This window comes from Protopterus annectens, chromosome 9.part0, assembly GCF_019279795.1.
Source record: "Protopterus annectens isolate FY-2018-M chromosome 9.part0, PAN1.0, whole genome shotgun sequence".
Classification (NCBI taxonomy): domain Eukaryota; kingdom Metazoa; phylum Chordata; order Ceratodontiformes; family Protopteridae; genus Protopterus; species Protopterus annectens.
Window position 1 is genome coordinate 1,157,367,665 of NC_056743.1, and position 15,862 is coordinate 1,157,383,526.

General features: G+C 38.5%; 1 protein-coding gene across 3 annotated transcripts in view; it reads right to left on the bottom strand.

The window, feature by feature from the left end:
• Window positions 1-15,862, bottom strand: part of LOC122811891 (tRNA pseudouridine synthase A-like) — a 353,084-nt gene that overhangs the window by 17,315 nt on the left and 319,907 nt on the right. For all 3 annotated transcript variants that reach the window (XM_044084035.1, XM_044084034.1, XM_044084037.1), the window contains exon 5: window positions 10,545-10,647. In XM_044084035.1, coding sequence (XP_043939970.1) covers window positions 10,545-10,647 — 103 coding nt within the window. The remainder of the gene's footprint in view (window positions 1-10,544; window positions 10,648-15,862) is intronic.

Consider the following 15,862-nt stretch of genomic DNA (forward strand, 5'->3'; position numbering starts at 1 on the left):
AGGACATCTGACCTGTCTAATGGTCTTTTTCTACAGTTAGCCAGTGAATAATCTGCCAGAATGTCTCTCAGTCCTGGAATAGATGGTTCTCCACTGCTCAAAGTGGACACTGGGACAGAAGATGATGACATTACTGACCTCTGGGTTCATGATGGCCAAAAGGACCATACCAGAGGAAACCAAAGAGGTGAGTGAGTGGTCTGAGGAGCAACCAACGGCCAACTGCAGGTTAAAAAAGTCGGCAAGGGCCCTTGGTAAATGCTTTTTTTTTTCTTTTTTGGAAGAGTAAGAATCTAAAGGATTTATCTATTTGAATATAAAACTGTTAACTAGTCAGCAGTCGGACTCCATAACATGCACCATGCACTTTCAACATAACTGGACAATGTAACCAGAAAACCCACGCCCCATTTTGGACTTTGAAAAGAAGAGAGAGTTGATATGTCTTCCTAATGTCTTTGGTACAACACAGGTAGAACATTAAGCTACTGTGAACATTAATCAGATGTAAGCTATATTCCCTTTTATTTGAAAAAAATGAAAAGAAAACTGATATGTTAATAATCTGATTAAGAGTAGCCTATGAGGAAATTTGTCTTGGTTCTGAAGAGACTCTGTCCTTATGAAAAATCTAGTGAGGAGGTTTGCAAGAGAAGGCGTTTAACTCAGAAATTATCTTATTTGACATGTTGACCACTAGGAAAATAACTTTCCAAGATGGGAATTTCAGTTCTACTGTTTCTGGTTTGGGGTAACAGCTTGAAGCAACAAGAAAGTATGCCAAAGAGGAAGTGGATCTCTTATAGGTGGTCCAGCCTTTTAAAAGGCCTTAGAACAATTTCAGAGCAGCAATGAAGTTCTGGTTTCCCCCCATATGAAAATTAAGATACAGATGTGAGGTAAAACTTGATTGTCAAAAAAAATAGCACCTTCCTGGAATAATCCAGCCACAAAATACAGAATAAATAGCAAGGGTGCTGAGAAAAGATCTAAAACTTTTACAGGAAGGCTAGATATGAAGCCATTTCCAATTACATTTGTTTGGTTTTTGTGACGAAGATGAAATGTGAACAACTAATGCAAAAAGTATGGCATCCCAGGAATCACTGGAACTGGAGGAACCATGTAGTTAGTTTCAGGGCTTTCAAGTCTCAGTGATGCTGGTCGGAAGGGTGAGACAGAAGGTATGGAAGAGAGTCCAGCACCTGGGGAAGTTATTTCAAATGAAGCCAGAGATGCATAATGGAAACCTGAGCAACAGTTGTGGACTAGAGCACCCATTGGTGACTGCCTCTCTCAGGGGACCAGGGCAAAGTAGCTGTTGCACTTGGTATTCAGGTGTGATGCAAAAAGTTTGCAGCATGGCTGGCCTCAGAGACTGAAATCATAGTCACCACTCACTGGTTGAGAGACCACTCGAGGCATAAGAACTGAGCTGCTCAATTTGCCCAAGGCACCGGAACTCCCTGGTATGTCCATTGCCACCAGAAAGTGTTGGTAAGACATTGCCCACTGCCACACCTTCATGGTTTCCTGGCATAACATGTATGAACTGGCCACTAGGAAAATAGTTACAGTAATAATAGCTGTTTACTGATATACCACACCACTGCCATATTGTCTGTATGGAAAGATGTCACACCCCTTGGAACAGAGTCCTGAAAGGCCTGCAGTGCTTGGAGGACTACCCGTATCTCCAAAACAGTGATGTGAAGTTTCGCCTCTGTTATGGTTCATGTTCCTTGAACCATCTTCCCTTCTAAATGCACCCCCCACACCCCACAAGGGGGGCATCTATGGTCACTGTGGCCATAGGGGGTGGAAATGTGAAAGGCTGAATCCACGTGACTAATGATGATGTCAAGCACCAACGAATGTGATGCTTACATATTGGCATGAGCCTTATGGGGAATTCCAATGGCTAATGCATCACTGACCACTGGACCAAGAGGGTCTACTGCAAAACTCTCTTGTAGAGTCTTGAAAAAAGTGTAACAGATGCAGACATTGATCCCAGCAGACAAAGGACTAACCTTGCTATAGGACTTAAAGAGAGGACTTTGAAAATATGGTGGCAATAAAACTCTCCAATCTGGAAGCTTGAAAATTTGGGATGTTGTGTCCAGGTGGCACACTATGAATTCTGTTGTCTGAGTTGGTGTTGGCTAGCTTTTCTACAGGTTTCTGGTGATTCCCAAATGCAGAGAGAATGGTAGCAACTAGTACCTACACTGGATAAACAGATTCCTGGTGGGTGGTGGGTACAGTGAGGAGCCAGTCATCTAGACAGGGAACATGCAGAACTCTTGCAGTCTTAGAGAATCACTTCTGCAAATGATATGTGTTTGGTGAATTCCCTGGGAGACCAAAGGGCAGTGCTTTGAACTGGAAGTGACCGGTTTCCAGGTGAAAACAGAAATGTTCTGGACTGCCTCACTGTCTTAAAATTGTAGTAGGCATCCTGAACATCTATCAAGCACATCCAGTAGTCCTTCCTCAAAAGAGGCAGGATGGACTGATCTATGACCATCCAGAACTTTGTCTCACAGAATAATTCATGTGGCTGAGGTTCAAGATAGACCTGAGTTCTCCAGTCTTTTTCAAAACCCAAAAGAAAAACTCCGGATCCTTGCTGGTCTGGTGGGACCTCTGGCATGACTCGTTTTTTCTAGCAGCTTCAATATTTTTACTGCTGCTAATTTCCACTGACTTGGTGGAATGTTGGGGATTTTCTTTTTGCTTGTTGGACAGAAAGCAAAGGGAATTTCTGGTGATTATCTTCTGCACTCAAAAACCTTGCGTGATGGCTAGGCAGGTGTGAGGGTGCAGAGATAAGCACCCTCTGACTGCCTGCAGTGTGTGGCAGTCGGGCGATCAATCAGGAGCAATGGAAGGGTTTCTTAGTAAAAGGACCTCAAATTCCTTGGTTCTGTGGTTGGCCTCTGTGTCCGGGTGACATCCATTGAAGCTATTTACCCCTCTGCCCTGGGGGGGGGGGGGGGGGTTCTCAACTGAACAGTCTGTTTATTTGTAAAACCATAATTTCTTTACACACTTCTGGTTTTGAGAAAATGCCCATTGGGGAATGCAAAAGTGTACAACTACAGCAGACAAGAGCTTTGCCCTCCTGCTCACATCTGGTGAGTGTATGTTTGACCTTCAGTCCAAAGAATGTTGAACAATCAAAGGGAGTGCTGATGAAGAATGCCACGAAGCTCTCCACAAAATCAGAGACACATATCCAGGTGTGCCAGCAAATGGCAATGAAAATATCTACTGTGGCTTAGTGGTACTTCATGCAGTCTAGTGTGTCCGAGGTCTGGGGTTCGAGACTGACAGAGGTGTTTTATTTTTATGAACCTATACCCCGGCTATCACTTCTGTCTCACTGTTAGACAGAGGCACAGTATACTAACCTCAAAAAAAGGCATAGCAAAATTAATTTAAAATGGGTGGCGAAAGCCAAACACACTCTGGCTAGGCTTATAAATGCCCTAGGGCAGATAGCCTAGTATGAACCTATGAACCTAAGTGTTTGCTGCTCTCAATGTTCTATCAGCTGTTAGAAAGCAGTTACATGGACACACTGGACATCAATTGATGGGTAGACAGCTGCAATTTTACAGTTTTCTGTACATCAGCAGGCAAATCACCTCAGAAGGACTTGGAGAGTTCCTTAGTGAAGTCTATCTGGAGAGGAGTCATATGGGTTAGGTTACTTAGCACACAAACAGCAAACACTGCTGAAGCACAAGTCTGCTTTCCAAATCTGTCTAATGCCCTAGACTTCCTGTTTGGGGGACAGAGAGAGGTGCACTCTTCAGAAAGCACCTTCTTACTGGCTGACACTGCCACTACCATGGCATCTGTTGAGGGACCTTGTTCCAATGTGGCATATTCCTGACAGATACAAGAATTTTGTAGGTTTTTTTAGGAATCAGCTCAACCATATCAGGATCCCTCCAAGCTCACTGTGGGGCAAAAAAATTCAGCTTGTCAGCTGGCGAAACCACCCAGGAGGTATATGAGCCAACCTGAAAACCTCAAGAAATACAGTCTCCTAATTGGAAGGGGGTTTGATGGACCTAGCCCCTCTTTGCCTTACTAATTTGAGGATGTCTACAAAATAGACTTCTTCCTAAGGGGATTTCTAGGAAGCAAAGATGATATTCTTGATGGGGGAAAACAGCCTGGACTGTTTTAAGATCACTGGAACTGGAGAAACCATGCAGTTAGATGATGGATCCGAAGATTTGGAAGAGGAAGCCCCACAGGATAGGGGGTTAGATCCTCCAGGGAGGATACTTCAAATGAGACCCGATGAAGAGGAACCACAATTGATGAGGCCAGAAAGGGGCAATGAGGATCAGAGATGTCCTCAAGCAATGCACTTTCTGCAAAACTTTGGGGATGAGAGGGACAGGAAGATGAGCGTAAGAGAGACCCCAAAGCAAATCGTGGACTGCAGCATCTGTCGGTGACTCCCCGGGAGGGGGGATCAGGATGGAGTACATGCTGCATTTGTTGTTGGTTGGGGAGGCAAAGAGTGTGCAGCACGGCTGACCCTAGCGACCGAAAATCTGCTTCACCATCATGGGATTGAGGGACCACTCATGAAGACTCAAGATGGATCTGCTAAGCTTGTCAGCCAACATGTTGGAATCCCTGGGTATATGTGTTGCAAGAAGAAAGCTCCCAGAGGACATCGCCCATTTCCACACTCTCATGGCCTTTCTGCACAGTGGGTAAGAGCGCGTTCCCCCCTGCTTGTTGATATACCAGACCACTGCCATGTTGTCCTTCTGAATTGCAGTCATCCCCAGAGAAAGGCAGTCCTGATATGCTTAAAACATGAGTAGGACTGCTCTCATCTATAGAACATTTATGTGCAAGTTGGTCTCTATATGAGCAGCCTGTTCAAAGAGAGGCAAAGTTAACTTTTGAAGCCCAAAATAAAGACCCTAATAAGGAGCAACCCATTTTGTAGATGACCTGAGATGCAAACCTCTCTCCAGATTTTTACAAAAAACAGAGATGAAAGGGGAAGATCCATCCATAGGCAGACAAGCTGTAATGGCTACCAGATAAACAGTGACAGAAGAACAAGAAATGCCGAAGTGAAGGAACTCACACAAATATTTAAGTACCAGTGTACATGATTCCTGATAGGGCCCTGGTTATTGGCTATGTACAAATTAGAAAACCTTTTTCATTTGTCACTATAAGACTTCCTAGTTGCAGGCCTTCTTGCCTCCTTTAGTACCCGCTGTACTTCCTGAAGAAAGAGGTGCATAGAAGGTATCAAAACTGAATTGGACAGTTAAATGAAGTTGTTTGAGACTGGGATGCATCAAATTCTTCTTGTCTTATGTAAGTAGGTACAGTCTGTGAGGAAGCTTGTGGTAATTGCCTTGGGTTAGTTCCATAAGTAGGGAAAACCAATGTTGCCTGGGCCAAAATGTTGCCAACATGATGATTTTGGCGAGTCTTTCTGAATCTTCAGATTACCCTGTAAATCAGTGGAAAGGGTGGAAATACATAAATGAACATTTTCGACTACAGGTAGGAGACTGCAACTGTTCTCCAGGCCTGTCTGCAATGAGTCCTGGTACAGAATTTGTTTAGTTGTCTACTTTAAAAAAAGGAGAACAGATCTATATGAGGTGTTCTTCATAATTGGATCAGTTCCTCGGACATCCCTCCATTCAGTTACCATTCTTGAGGGTCTGTTCAGGTCCTGCTCAGCTTGTATACCACTACATTTTGCTCTGATTTAATACAAGATGGATAAAACCACACAGAAGAGCTACCCCACAAGCCACCACAGCCAAGGTTGCATGGAAGATAAGACATTGTGACCAGTGTTTACTTGTGTATGACATCAGTATGGTGTTATCTGTAATTACCTGCACAGGTCCTGAGAAACACAGATGAAGACATTTTATGGTATGGATCACAACTAACATCTCTGACATTCACATGCTTTGGTGGGTCTGAAGAGTTCCACAGGCTTTGCTTTTCCCCTACAAAAACTGCTCCCCAAGCAAAATATGAGGCATCAGCAGTCACATATTGACTTCAGACAGGAGGAGAAAAGGGGAGACCTGGATTCTGAGCCATTTGCCATTTCTACAGTGCAGTTCCTTTTTGATAAAAGATCAAAATTCGAATCATAAATTCCAAAGGATGACAATATAATGTTCATGTATTTTTTTAAAAGATGCTGAATTCCTCTTGTATGTAACCTGGTGACAGCAATCACAAGAATCATTGAAGGCAAGAACCCTAAACTCCGGAGATATTCTCTTGCCGTAGTCAGAGACTGTTTAAAGAAGTTCAGAAAAGTTTCCAGATAAAAATATGCCTTTTCCTGGGTAAGAAAAGGCTTTTGCTGAGAGGTATCTAGAGAGCAGCCAAGATAAACAATCCTGTGCGACAGTCAAGGAGGACTTTTGAATATTTATCTGTAACCCCAAGAGACCCAAGTTAAGGACTCCGAACATCCAGGAAAAGACTCTGCAAAGATAAACAAATCATCTAAATAGGTAAATATGTGACTGCTTCTCAGTCTGCAATGAGCTATCACTGGAGTTGGATAGAACACTGGGAGATCGATGGCTTGATTCAAAGTCTGCAGGAACGTATGTGGGTTAGGGTTGGGTATGGGGATAGGTTTAGTTCTCAGAATGTGTGTGTGTTTGCATGCACAAACCTGTCTTGTGCAGTGGCAGTGTTAATGGAATTTTTTTTTTTTTTTTTTTAAGATAGTGTAAAGTTAGGGGTAGGCATTACTAAGGTACAGTATTCAGACAAATTAGAGACTAGTGTTATAGAAGGGTTTCAGTGTAAGCATTGCAAAATTAAACAGTTTTAATTTTTTCAATATTCAGTATGTCCAATTTTTAGGTATTTTGATATTATGCATGTTCAAATTTATTTCTGTTATTTTGTTTTCAAAATTATGTATAATGATATATAATGCAAAGATATTTTTTATATTCGCTTCTGTGCGTATGTATATGTATGCATGCATGCAAGTGTGTGTTATATTGGTGTGTGTGTGTGTGTGTGTGTGTGTGTGTGTCAATACACACACACACCCATTCTATATACAAATATACATACACACACACACATATATATATATATATATATATATATGTATATATATATACACACACACACACATACACACACATACAAACATACACAAGTCATGTACAAATATATATACAAGCGCACACACAGAAATAAGCTTCATTTTCTTTAATTATCTGTGCTAACAGCAACAGGAGACTGACATCCAGGTATTGGTGTGTACACCGTTGTTACTATCGCTACAGAATAACACAATGCATAATTGTACCCTTTGGGAAGTCAACCATCCCGGCTAATTAACATGTTGATAATACACCCTTAAGAACTGATCCTGTGTTAAGGGACATGAGTGCACACAGACAGTAGCCTTACCTTCGACCACCAAGTGGTCACGGTGCTGAGGAAATCCTTTTAAGTTGTGCAACTAATAATGGCATCTTGGTCCAAAGAGGTCATTATGCCACTGTAATATACCCTTATCAGACCAATGCTCCTTCTGTTATGTACCTGACCAGGCATATGCAGCAACTAGAGAGACCTCAGAGTTGCCTTACAAAAAGAATACAAGGCGTAACAAGCCTGCCTTATGCAGAGCACCTTAAAGCCATTTCCCTCTACTCAATCACCTATAGATTGCTGAGAGGTGATCTATGCCTGGCTTACAAGGCATCAACAAAACATACACTTATGAATCTGCTGAAAATTTGTAAGTCAAACAGTACCAGAAATACAAGGTCCAAGGACCTGAATTATGTCTGTGACATGCTGGACAGACAGATATGGCTCTCAGAGACTGCACTTCCTATGACACAGGCTTCCCCATCCATGTTTGGCTGAGTTTATCTATTACCCAATTTAAGCACAACCTAGACCTGTGGATGGGGAAGAGGAAATTTACACTGGGCATGGCACCCATATCCCTTATGGAAAGAGGTGCTTATAAATGCCTGGCCCTCTACATCCTATTTGGATATAGGACATCAGTCTTTTGGGAAAATGTGGCTAGGCTTAGAAAGCCACAGACACAGACACACACACCATTTGTCTAGCAACAATCTATGAATCAGATGCCTGCTTACTTACAAGGTGGTTTGCATACACTTCTTGGTTTACAATTATAAAACTGTAACCACACAACATAATTCTTGCTTATTTTACACATCTTGCAGTGAGTTCATCTTCTTTAATAAGCTAAGCATGTTCTGATACAGTTTAATAATGGAATGAAAGTTCTCCAGTCTGAATAGTTTACTGCCTGAAATGTCCATTTCCTTCTCTTCTAGCTGTTGTAAAGTAGATAAAGAAGGGGGGCCCCAAATAACTAAGTGTGAAGGACTGGTCTTCTGGAGAAAGGAACATGACCAAAAGAAGAAAAAAAAAGTGTCTTGAGTCTTCTGTATTTACTCTCTTAAAATAGGGCACTACCCAGAAATGGTCTATTCCATGTTATACCTCAAAGATGATTTTTTAACTTTCCCTTTTACAATCAATGGGGACAACTACTACTAAAACATCAAAATTCATATCTTATGACCAGAATTACTTATTTTCCAAAGTTTTCTTTTTCTATATGTGAAGTAATGGCTGTAGAACACTCCCTTCTACTGCTTTCATATGGCAAGTAAAGGATATTACATGGAAAAAATAGTTTACCCTGCTTAAAGTATCTAACAAAGTAAATGTGAGAGGGCACTTACTGAATGATGTGTCAGTCAGGTGTACATGAATGAAGATGGTTGTTTCCTGGGCCTATGTGAGTGTGACCTGCTGTATAACTTGAACTAAGCCTCCGGAATAAAGACAACTGCTCACTTACCATCTTTACAGTTACACTCGTTTGCAAAAAACATAAGACACACACAGACAAGTCCTCAATTTCAAACAAAACACTCACTGCTGGTGTAGTTGAAATGCCTCTGAATGTCATGGCTTCTTTTACATAAAATATGGTGAGGACTTCATACCATTATAGCTTTACAGGCAAGTAGTAGGCTAGCTGTGCTTGTGGGGTATTTTAAGCCTAGCTAATTTCTTTCACAGGTGAGAACCAAACTCTGTATCTTTTGTCTGTGAGGTAAACACCTTAACCATTATACCAAACTCCCAACCATAGATACCCTCTCTACTATCTCATTGTTTGAAATTACTTCTGTAGTTCTTAACCTTCATACCTTTTGGGACTTCATATGCCTTACAGTTTGGAAGAGGCATAAAATGAGTAAAATGACTCCTCTGTTTTAGTCTATTCCTCTTGTTCATTTTGTTTACTTTTTTCCAACATGTGCACTCAAAATACTTTTAAATGAACAGTATTAATTTATTGTTCTATTCACCACTGTGATCCCAATAAACAGTGCCATGTAAGCCCCTTTCTGAAGATTTATACCAAATATGAAAATTGCTGGTGGTGGTTTTTGTTCATCATATAAAGAATTGATGAAAGATTTCAGTATGGATGCCATCACACAATAGATTTTTCCAAAAACTTTCCAAAGATTAACTCACAAAAACTCAATTATTATTACTTTATCCAAATAACAGACAACAGTAAAATGTCAATATTTATTGACTGTAAAGTAGGCTAAACAACCAAACTTCCAATAACACACTGAAGAATAAATCCAAAAAGCAAACAAATGAAGATAGTGGTAAAAATACTTACACATAGGAAACAGATACTTGTAAAATACTTTTATTTCCTTATCACATAGTCATTATTTTACCAGTACTTTTGTTTCCTCTGTGCTTTTCCAAACATGAAACTACTTTCAAATAGAAAGTGTAGTCAGCTGAACTTAAGGTAGCACAAGGTTAAACCAGCTTTATATGGGGCATGTGTCAGGCAGTATCAGGGTATATGGATACTGGAATGAACAGAAATTAACTTGTAAAGGGAGGAACCTTCAAGTGGTAACAAAATTAAGTCAGACAAAGCCACTGAACAGAAGCCATTAGTTACAGCATTGAGAGTTCTACCCCAAAGTTGTAAGAGGACATAAATCAGCTATAACATCTCCAGTGGAGTACAGGAAGAAGCAAGATACTGGTTAACAATAAACTGACTGCTAGGCAGAAAAAGGTGCTGAGCAGATAAACCAAGATGCCCCTAGCCAATAATATTTATGTTCCTGGTTAAAGAACAAAGTCTAGAGCAGGAAATAACATCTACATGGCACAGTAATGGCTTAAAGCTTTTCCAACACACGCTAATATTTGTAAGCTATCTGCACTTTTGAAGATGCTGTCATACAAATGCAGTTACAGTAAATAAAAATGTCATCTTAGAGCTCAAATATTTATACAGTCTTAAAAAATATCTACTCATTAACTACCCAACCTTGTATCTATTTTTATCTGAATGCTCATATTTCTAAGTTATTTGCTTAGTACTCAAATATTTATTCAAGCATAATATTAATATATCTGGTACATAAATATTTATTTACCCAGGACTCGAATTTGAGGTGGTAGGTAAAAATTGATTTTCTCAGACAAAGCTTCTGAATTCCAAAGTCGAAGAGATACAAGCTGACCCAGAGCGGATACACCCTGAAAGATAAATGTGGTAAACTTTTACTGCTTTCCATGCTTATCGCTGCAAGTATGTCCAGGATACAATGCAAACTACAGTACAGACAGCTGCAGTGCTTGTAATTTTAAACGTCTGTCAAAGCAGTCTTTTAAGAACTTACTGGCTCAAAACAAAATGGCAAATTTGAGAATGGATCATGTTTTGGTACTATCAATAGCTGCTTCATTAATTAGATTTCAGGAACAAAAATACTAAGTTTCAGTGTCTGCAGTTTCTTTGCGGCAAAAATCTCACAAACGGATGCTACTGCAGAAGTCCTAAACAAAAGAAGTAAACAATTGCAGACTTAACACACTGTGCAGAACAGAGATGCATCTACTACTGCTCAACTGTCTGAATATCACTACCATACCTGGTCAGGATACATATATTATATATACACATACATTCATATATATATATATATATATATATATATATATATATATATATATATATATATATATACACATATATATTTGTGTGTGTGTGTATATATATATATATATATATATATATATATATATATATATGTGTGTGTGTGTAGTGTATGTGTGTATATATATATATATATATATATATATATATATATGTGTGTGTGTGTGTGTGTATATATATATATATATATATATATATATATATATATATATATACACACACACACACACACACATATATATATATATATATATATATATATACACACACACACACACACACACACACACACACAAAAATGGCAAATGTGACTACGGGAGGAATGTCACTGTCTACATTTACAGGTTGTGCAAGGCACTCGCTGTAAAACTCATCTTTCCGAATATGACCTTGCAGGAATGCTTTGAGATAAAGTACTATATTAAAGCTGTAATGAGGCCTTGCCCTCTCTGATGTTAATAGCAACAATCATTTTCCCTATCCTTCATCCATAATCCACGGCACCCAGTCACCATCAGGTCAGGATTCATAAACAGGATGGGGATCCTTCCGTCTCCTCTTCAGTCCCTCATTTCTCACCAGTTAACAAACTTCAATGACAAAAAATAAAGCCATACTACATACTGCCCGGACCACCACAACAAATAAAAATGCAAATAAGTCAAAGTAAATTAACATCAAAAAATCCTACCACTTTTCTTTTGGGACTGCAGGTTGGAAAACTTCCTGCCTTGGGAGTACAGACAGACATTTTTATTTATTTAGTTATTTTTAATGCTGCCCCTACAAACCTGCTTTTGGCATCTGGTTATCTTCCTGCAGAACCCACCTTCTCTCCCTGGACACCACTAAAGCTCCTTGGCAAAAGCAGCTCAAAAACACAGTCCAGCAACAACACAATACAATTCCAAAATACTAATCTCAGGAAGTCACGGAGAGGCTAAGTATATTGTCATAAAAAGTAACATTTAATGCAAAGAATGCATTTGATCAGGTTAAAGATGAAAGCTTCAGTGCATCTACTCATGTAAGCTATAGTTATATGATTAATTAACTGACAGCTCATTAAGACAATTTAACTAAACTGCTCTGAAAAAAATTCTTTTACATCATTTACATTCAAAACTGCACAGATGCATACAGAATATTTCATCACGAAAAATCACTCTTCAATAATTTATAATAGGTTCATACTAGGCTATCTGCCCTGGGGCATTTATAAGCCTAGCCAGATTGTGTTTGGCTTACGCCACCCCTTGATTTGAGTATACTGTGCGATTTTTAAAGTTTAGTTTACTGTGCCTCTGTCTAATAGTGACACGGAAGTAATCCCCGGGACAAACCTACGATCCCCCATCCACTCAAGACTCTTCTTGAAGAGAGTCAGTGAGGTGCTCTGCCTAACATGAATTGGAATTCTATTCCAGAGCGAAGGGAGATTCTGGGTTATGAATCTGTCCCTCCAGCATGTTCTATTTATTTCTGTGCTGAGGTTCAAGTCCCTCGAGTGCATGGCTCTAAGGGATTTAGATTTACTGAAGTGGAGCATGTCCATTAATTCTGGGTTGGACATAGCTTTATATGTCAGGCATAGATCGCCTCGAAGTAGGCGGTATGCAACTGAGTAGAGCTGGAGTTTTTTTTAACCGAGCAGCATATGGCATGAGTCCCTTGATCCTCCTGGTGAGGTACTTTTGGGGTCTTTCTAATTGCTGCAGGTGTCGGGTAAGGTAATCCCAAAGGGGGCATTTGTTAGATTTTATGAATATAAATCTGAAATTAATTATGTTGTAAATATGCTGAAAGAAAAGGCTTGCTTAAATGCAGAAACAAAGTTTAGTAATATGTGATCAGCAGTCATACTAAATGACCATGGCTTGGAAAAGGAATCTGCTGAATGGACATTCTTCCCTTACAGACTCAAACAGGATGTATGCAAGAGCAAAAATACAAAATCTGCTTTTAAAGAATGGACATTTTTCCCTTACAGACTCAAACAGGATGTATGCAAGAGCAAAAATGCAAAATCTGCTTTTAAAGAATGGACAATGACACTGTGACAATATGTTTTCTCAAAAATATGTTTTTCTGCATGAAAAACAGGATATGGCACAAGAACAGATGTTTTTTATACAAAGATCCAAATAAAATACAGGATGTTCACACTGTCAGAAAAGCTGATCTCTGACAATGTGTTTTCTCAAAAATATGTTTTTCTACATGGACATCAGGACATTGTTACAGGATATTCACACTGTCAGAAAAGCTGGTCTCTTACAAGACATTGTTAAACAAGGAAGCTTAGTATTGTTTCTACAGGATAAGCAATTCTCCAAAATAGAATACAGAACAATGTGTTTCCTCAAAAATATGTTTATGCATGACTAAAAAGTGTATATAAAGAGCTGTATAAATCCAGCTATGTTAGAGGTATGGTAGGGACTCATTTGTCCTAAGGTAAATGTTATATCTCTCACATCATCTGTACTATATGAGAAGTAAAGTTGGAACAGTACTTTTAAGCTGTAATGTGTTTCCGTTTGGTTTATTATAAAAAGTTATTTGTTACTGCTCTCTAAAGTTGATGCTGCAAAGTATATTCTCTCATCAGTGTATATTCTGCAAGTTTCTGTATGCAACAGACTGTGAATGCAAATATAACTAGACTTTGAATTTTAGCAGAATACAGCCAGCAAGACTGAGTGTCTTAAGAACACCTCAAATCCATCACACCAAGCAGTAAGCAGAGAGAGCTCAAAATATTTTTTCAATGGTGAGGCAGCTGAGTGACTAGCTCCATGTAATTTTTTCAATGGCAAGCTAGCCTGCATTTGAACCTACAATCTGCATTCAAACACAGGAGGAGTGATGGTAAGCCCTGCAGAGGGTCACTTCAGTCAAATTGCAGTAACTAACATTTGTACGTATGTGTAAATCCTAAACAGAAGTATTCCAGTTTATGCAGCTTGCAGTAGTAAAGTTTTTTAGACGTCTACAATCCGGAGTGAGACTAGTTCAAGAAATTCGCAGTGCCATAAATTCAAGAAAATGGGGATATCTACTAGCCCAATAGTTCACTGCCTGTTGTGCTTTCCTAGCTTCTCAAGTGACTTTGAAAAATTTCCAGCCATCTGCAACAACAGCCTGATCACCTGTTTTCTTGCTCACTGGTAAGACTTTTTTCTACGTCACATTTTTTAGTATGGTTGCTATTCGACAGTATGGATATTTTCATGCATAATTTAAGCAAATGTAAAAAATTGCTATGTTGGTATACACAGCACATTAGTAAATGTAAAACCTTATTAGGGCAGGTTGATCGTAAGGCATTATGTAAGTGTATTACAATATTTGACTGGTATCTCAAAGAAAATCATGTGAAATATGACAAATGTTTATTGTGTGATTCAACAAAAACTGCATTTTGTGTATTATGTCATAAAATAATATTGCATCATATTGCGAAAAAAATAGACTGTAAAGACAGATCTGAAGAATTAACTAAGGGTAAAGTGTTTCCATTACATTCTGATATTGAACAGTTATGTCCTGTCACCACATGTGAGTCAAATCAGTTACTGATAAAACCCCTAGTACATTTTGTTACAAAGGAATGTAGTAAACTTCTAAAAGACAGACACAATGAGTTCAGGAAGCTTAGACAAGTTATACATACATCTTTTCAAAAGTGCATAGGGGTTTCAAATGCAGCAGAACAGCTTACTAAAGAATGTCAGAAAGACCATGCAACATCACAGGAAAATCAACAGCAGTTGCAGGATAAATAAAATAAATTAGCTGAACTGACAGACTGGGAACTTCCTGCATACACAGTTAATCTGTGCAAAAGAAATATATTTTATAATATGTTTATGTTTTGAAAATGCTTAAACATACATGGTAGGATGGTAGGATCTGATGTCTGGACAAATCATTCTTAAATGTTTTACTTTCATTCAGTTAAAGCAAGACATCTATCAGTACTACAGTAAAGTAAAGCATATGAATACCATTCATTAGCATAGTCAAAAGGTGAACAAAACTGTACTACTGTTTAAATTAAATGAAAATAGTTAATAAGAATAAAGATTTAAAGTCACAAGACTGACATGCTTGTATAAAGATATACAGATACAAGACAGACATGCATGTATGTTCTTTTCATCTAGAGTACATCTGTTACAATACACAAGAATAACAGTCAGACAACAGCAAATATAAATAATATAAATATAAATGTGTTGGTTAAACTAATATCTATTTTGTTTTTTACAATTTGTTTATAATTATATAGTAACACCAAACAGTTAAAGTTCTGAATTTTAAAAAGAAAATCACAGATGGTATTATTCAAACAGTTTTTGTAAAATTAATGGCAGGACAGTTAAATAGTTAAATAATTAAATAAAAAAAATACTGAAATCCATGTAAGGTAATTGTAAAATAATGTCTATTTATGTTGTATAAATGCATAGTGATGCAAATCACAATCACATTAAAGGAAAAATGCTAAAAGAATTAACTATAGTTTACAGAGTATGAAATGTGAGCTCAGACCTTCCTAGACTGAATGAATAGTTACAGGAAATGTTGAAAAGATCAGATAAACAAGACTGATTGCCAGGCAAGTAGCTTGAGTTTTTCTAAAGCATCATTGTTATTAAAACATAATTGTTAAAATGTTTACAAGCAACACTATTTAGTAATTGTCATAAAATGCCACAATTGTGCATAGATGTCACTGATAATCTGTTT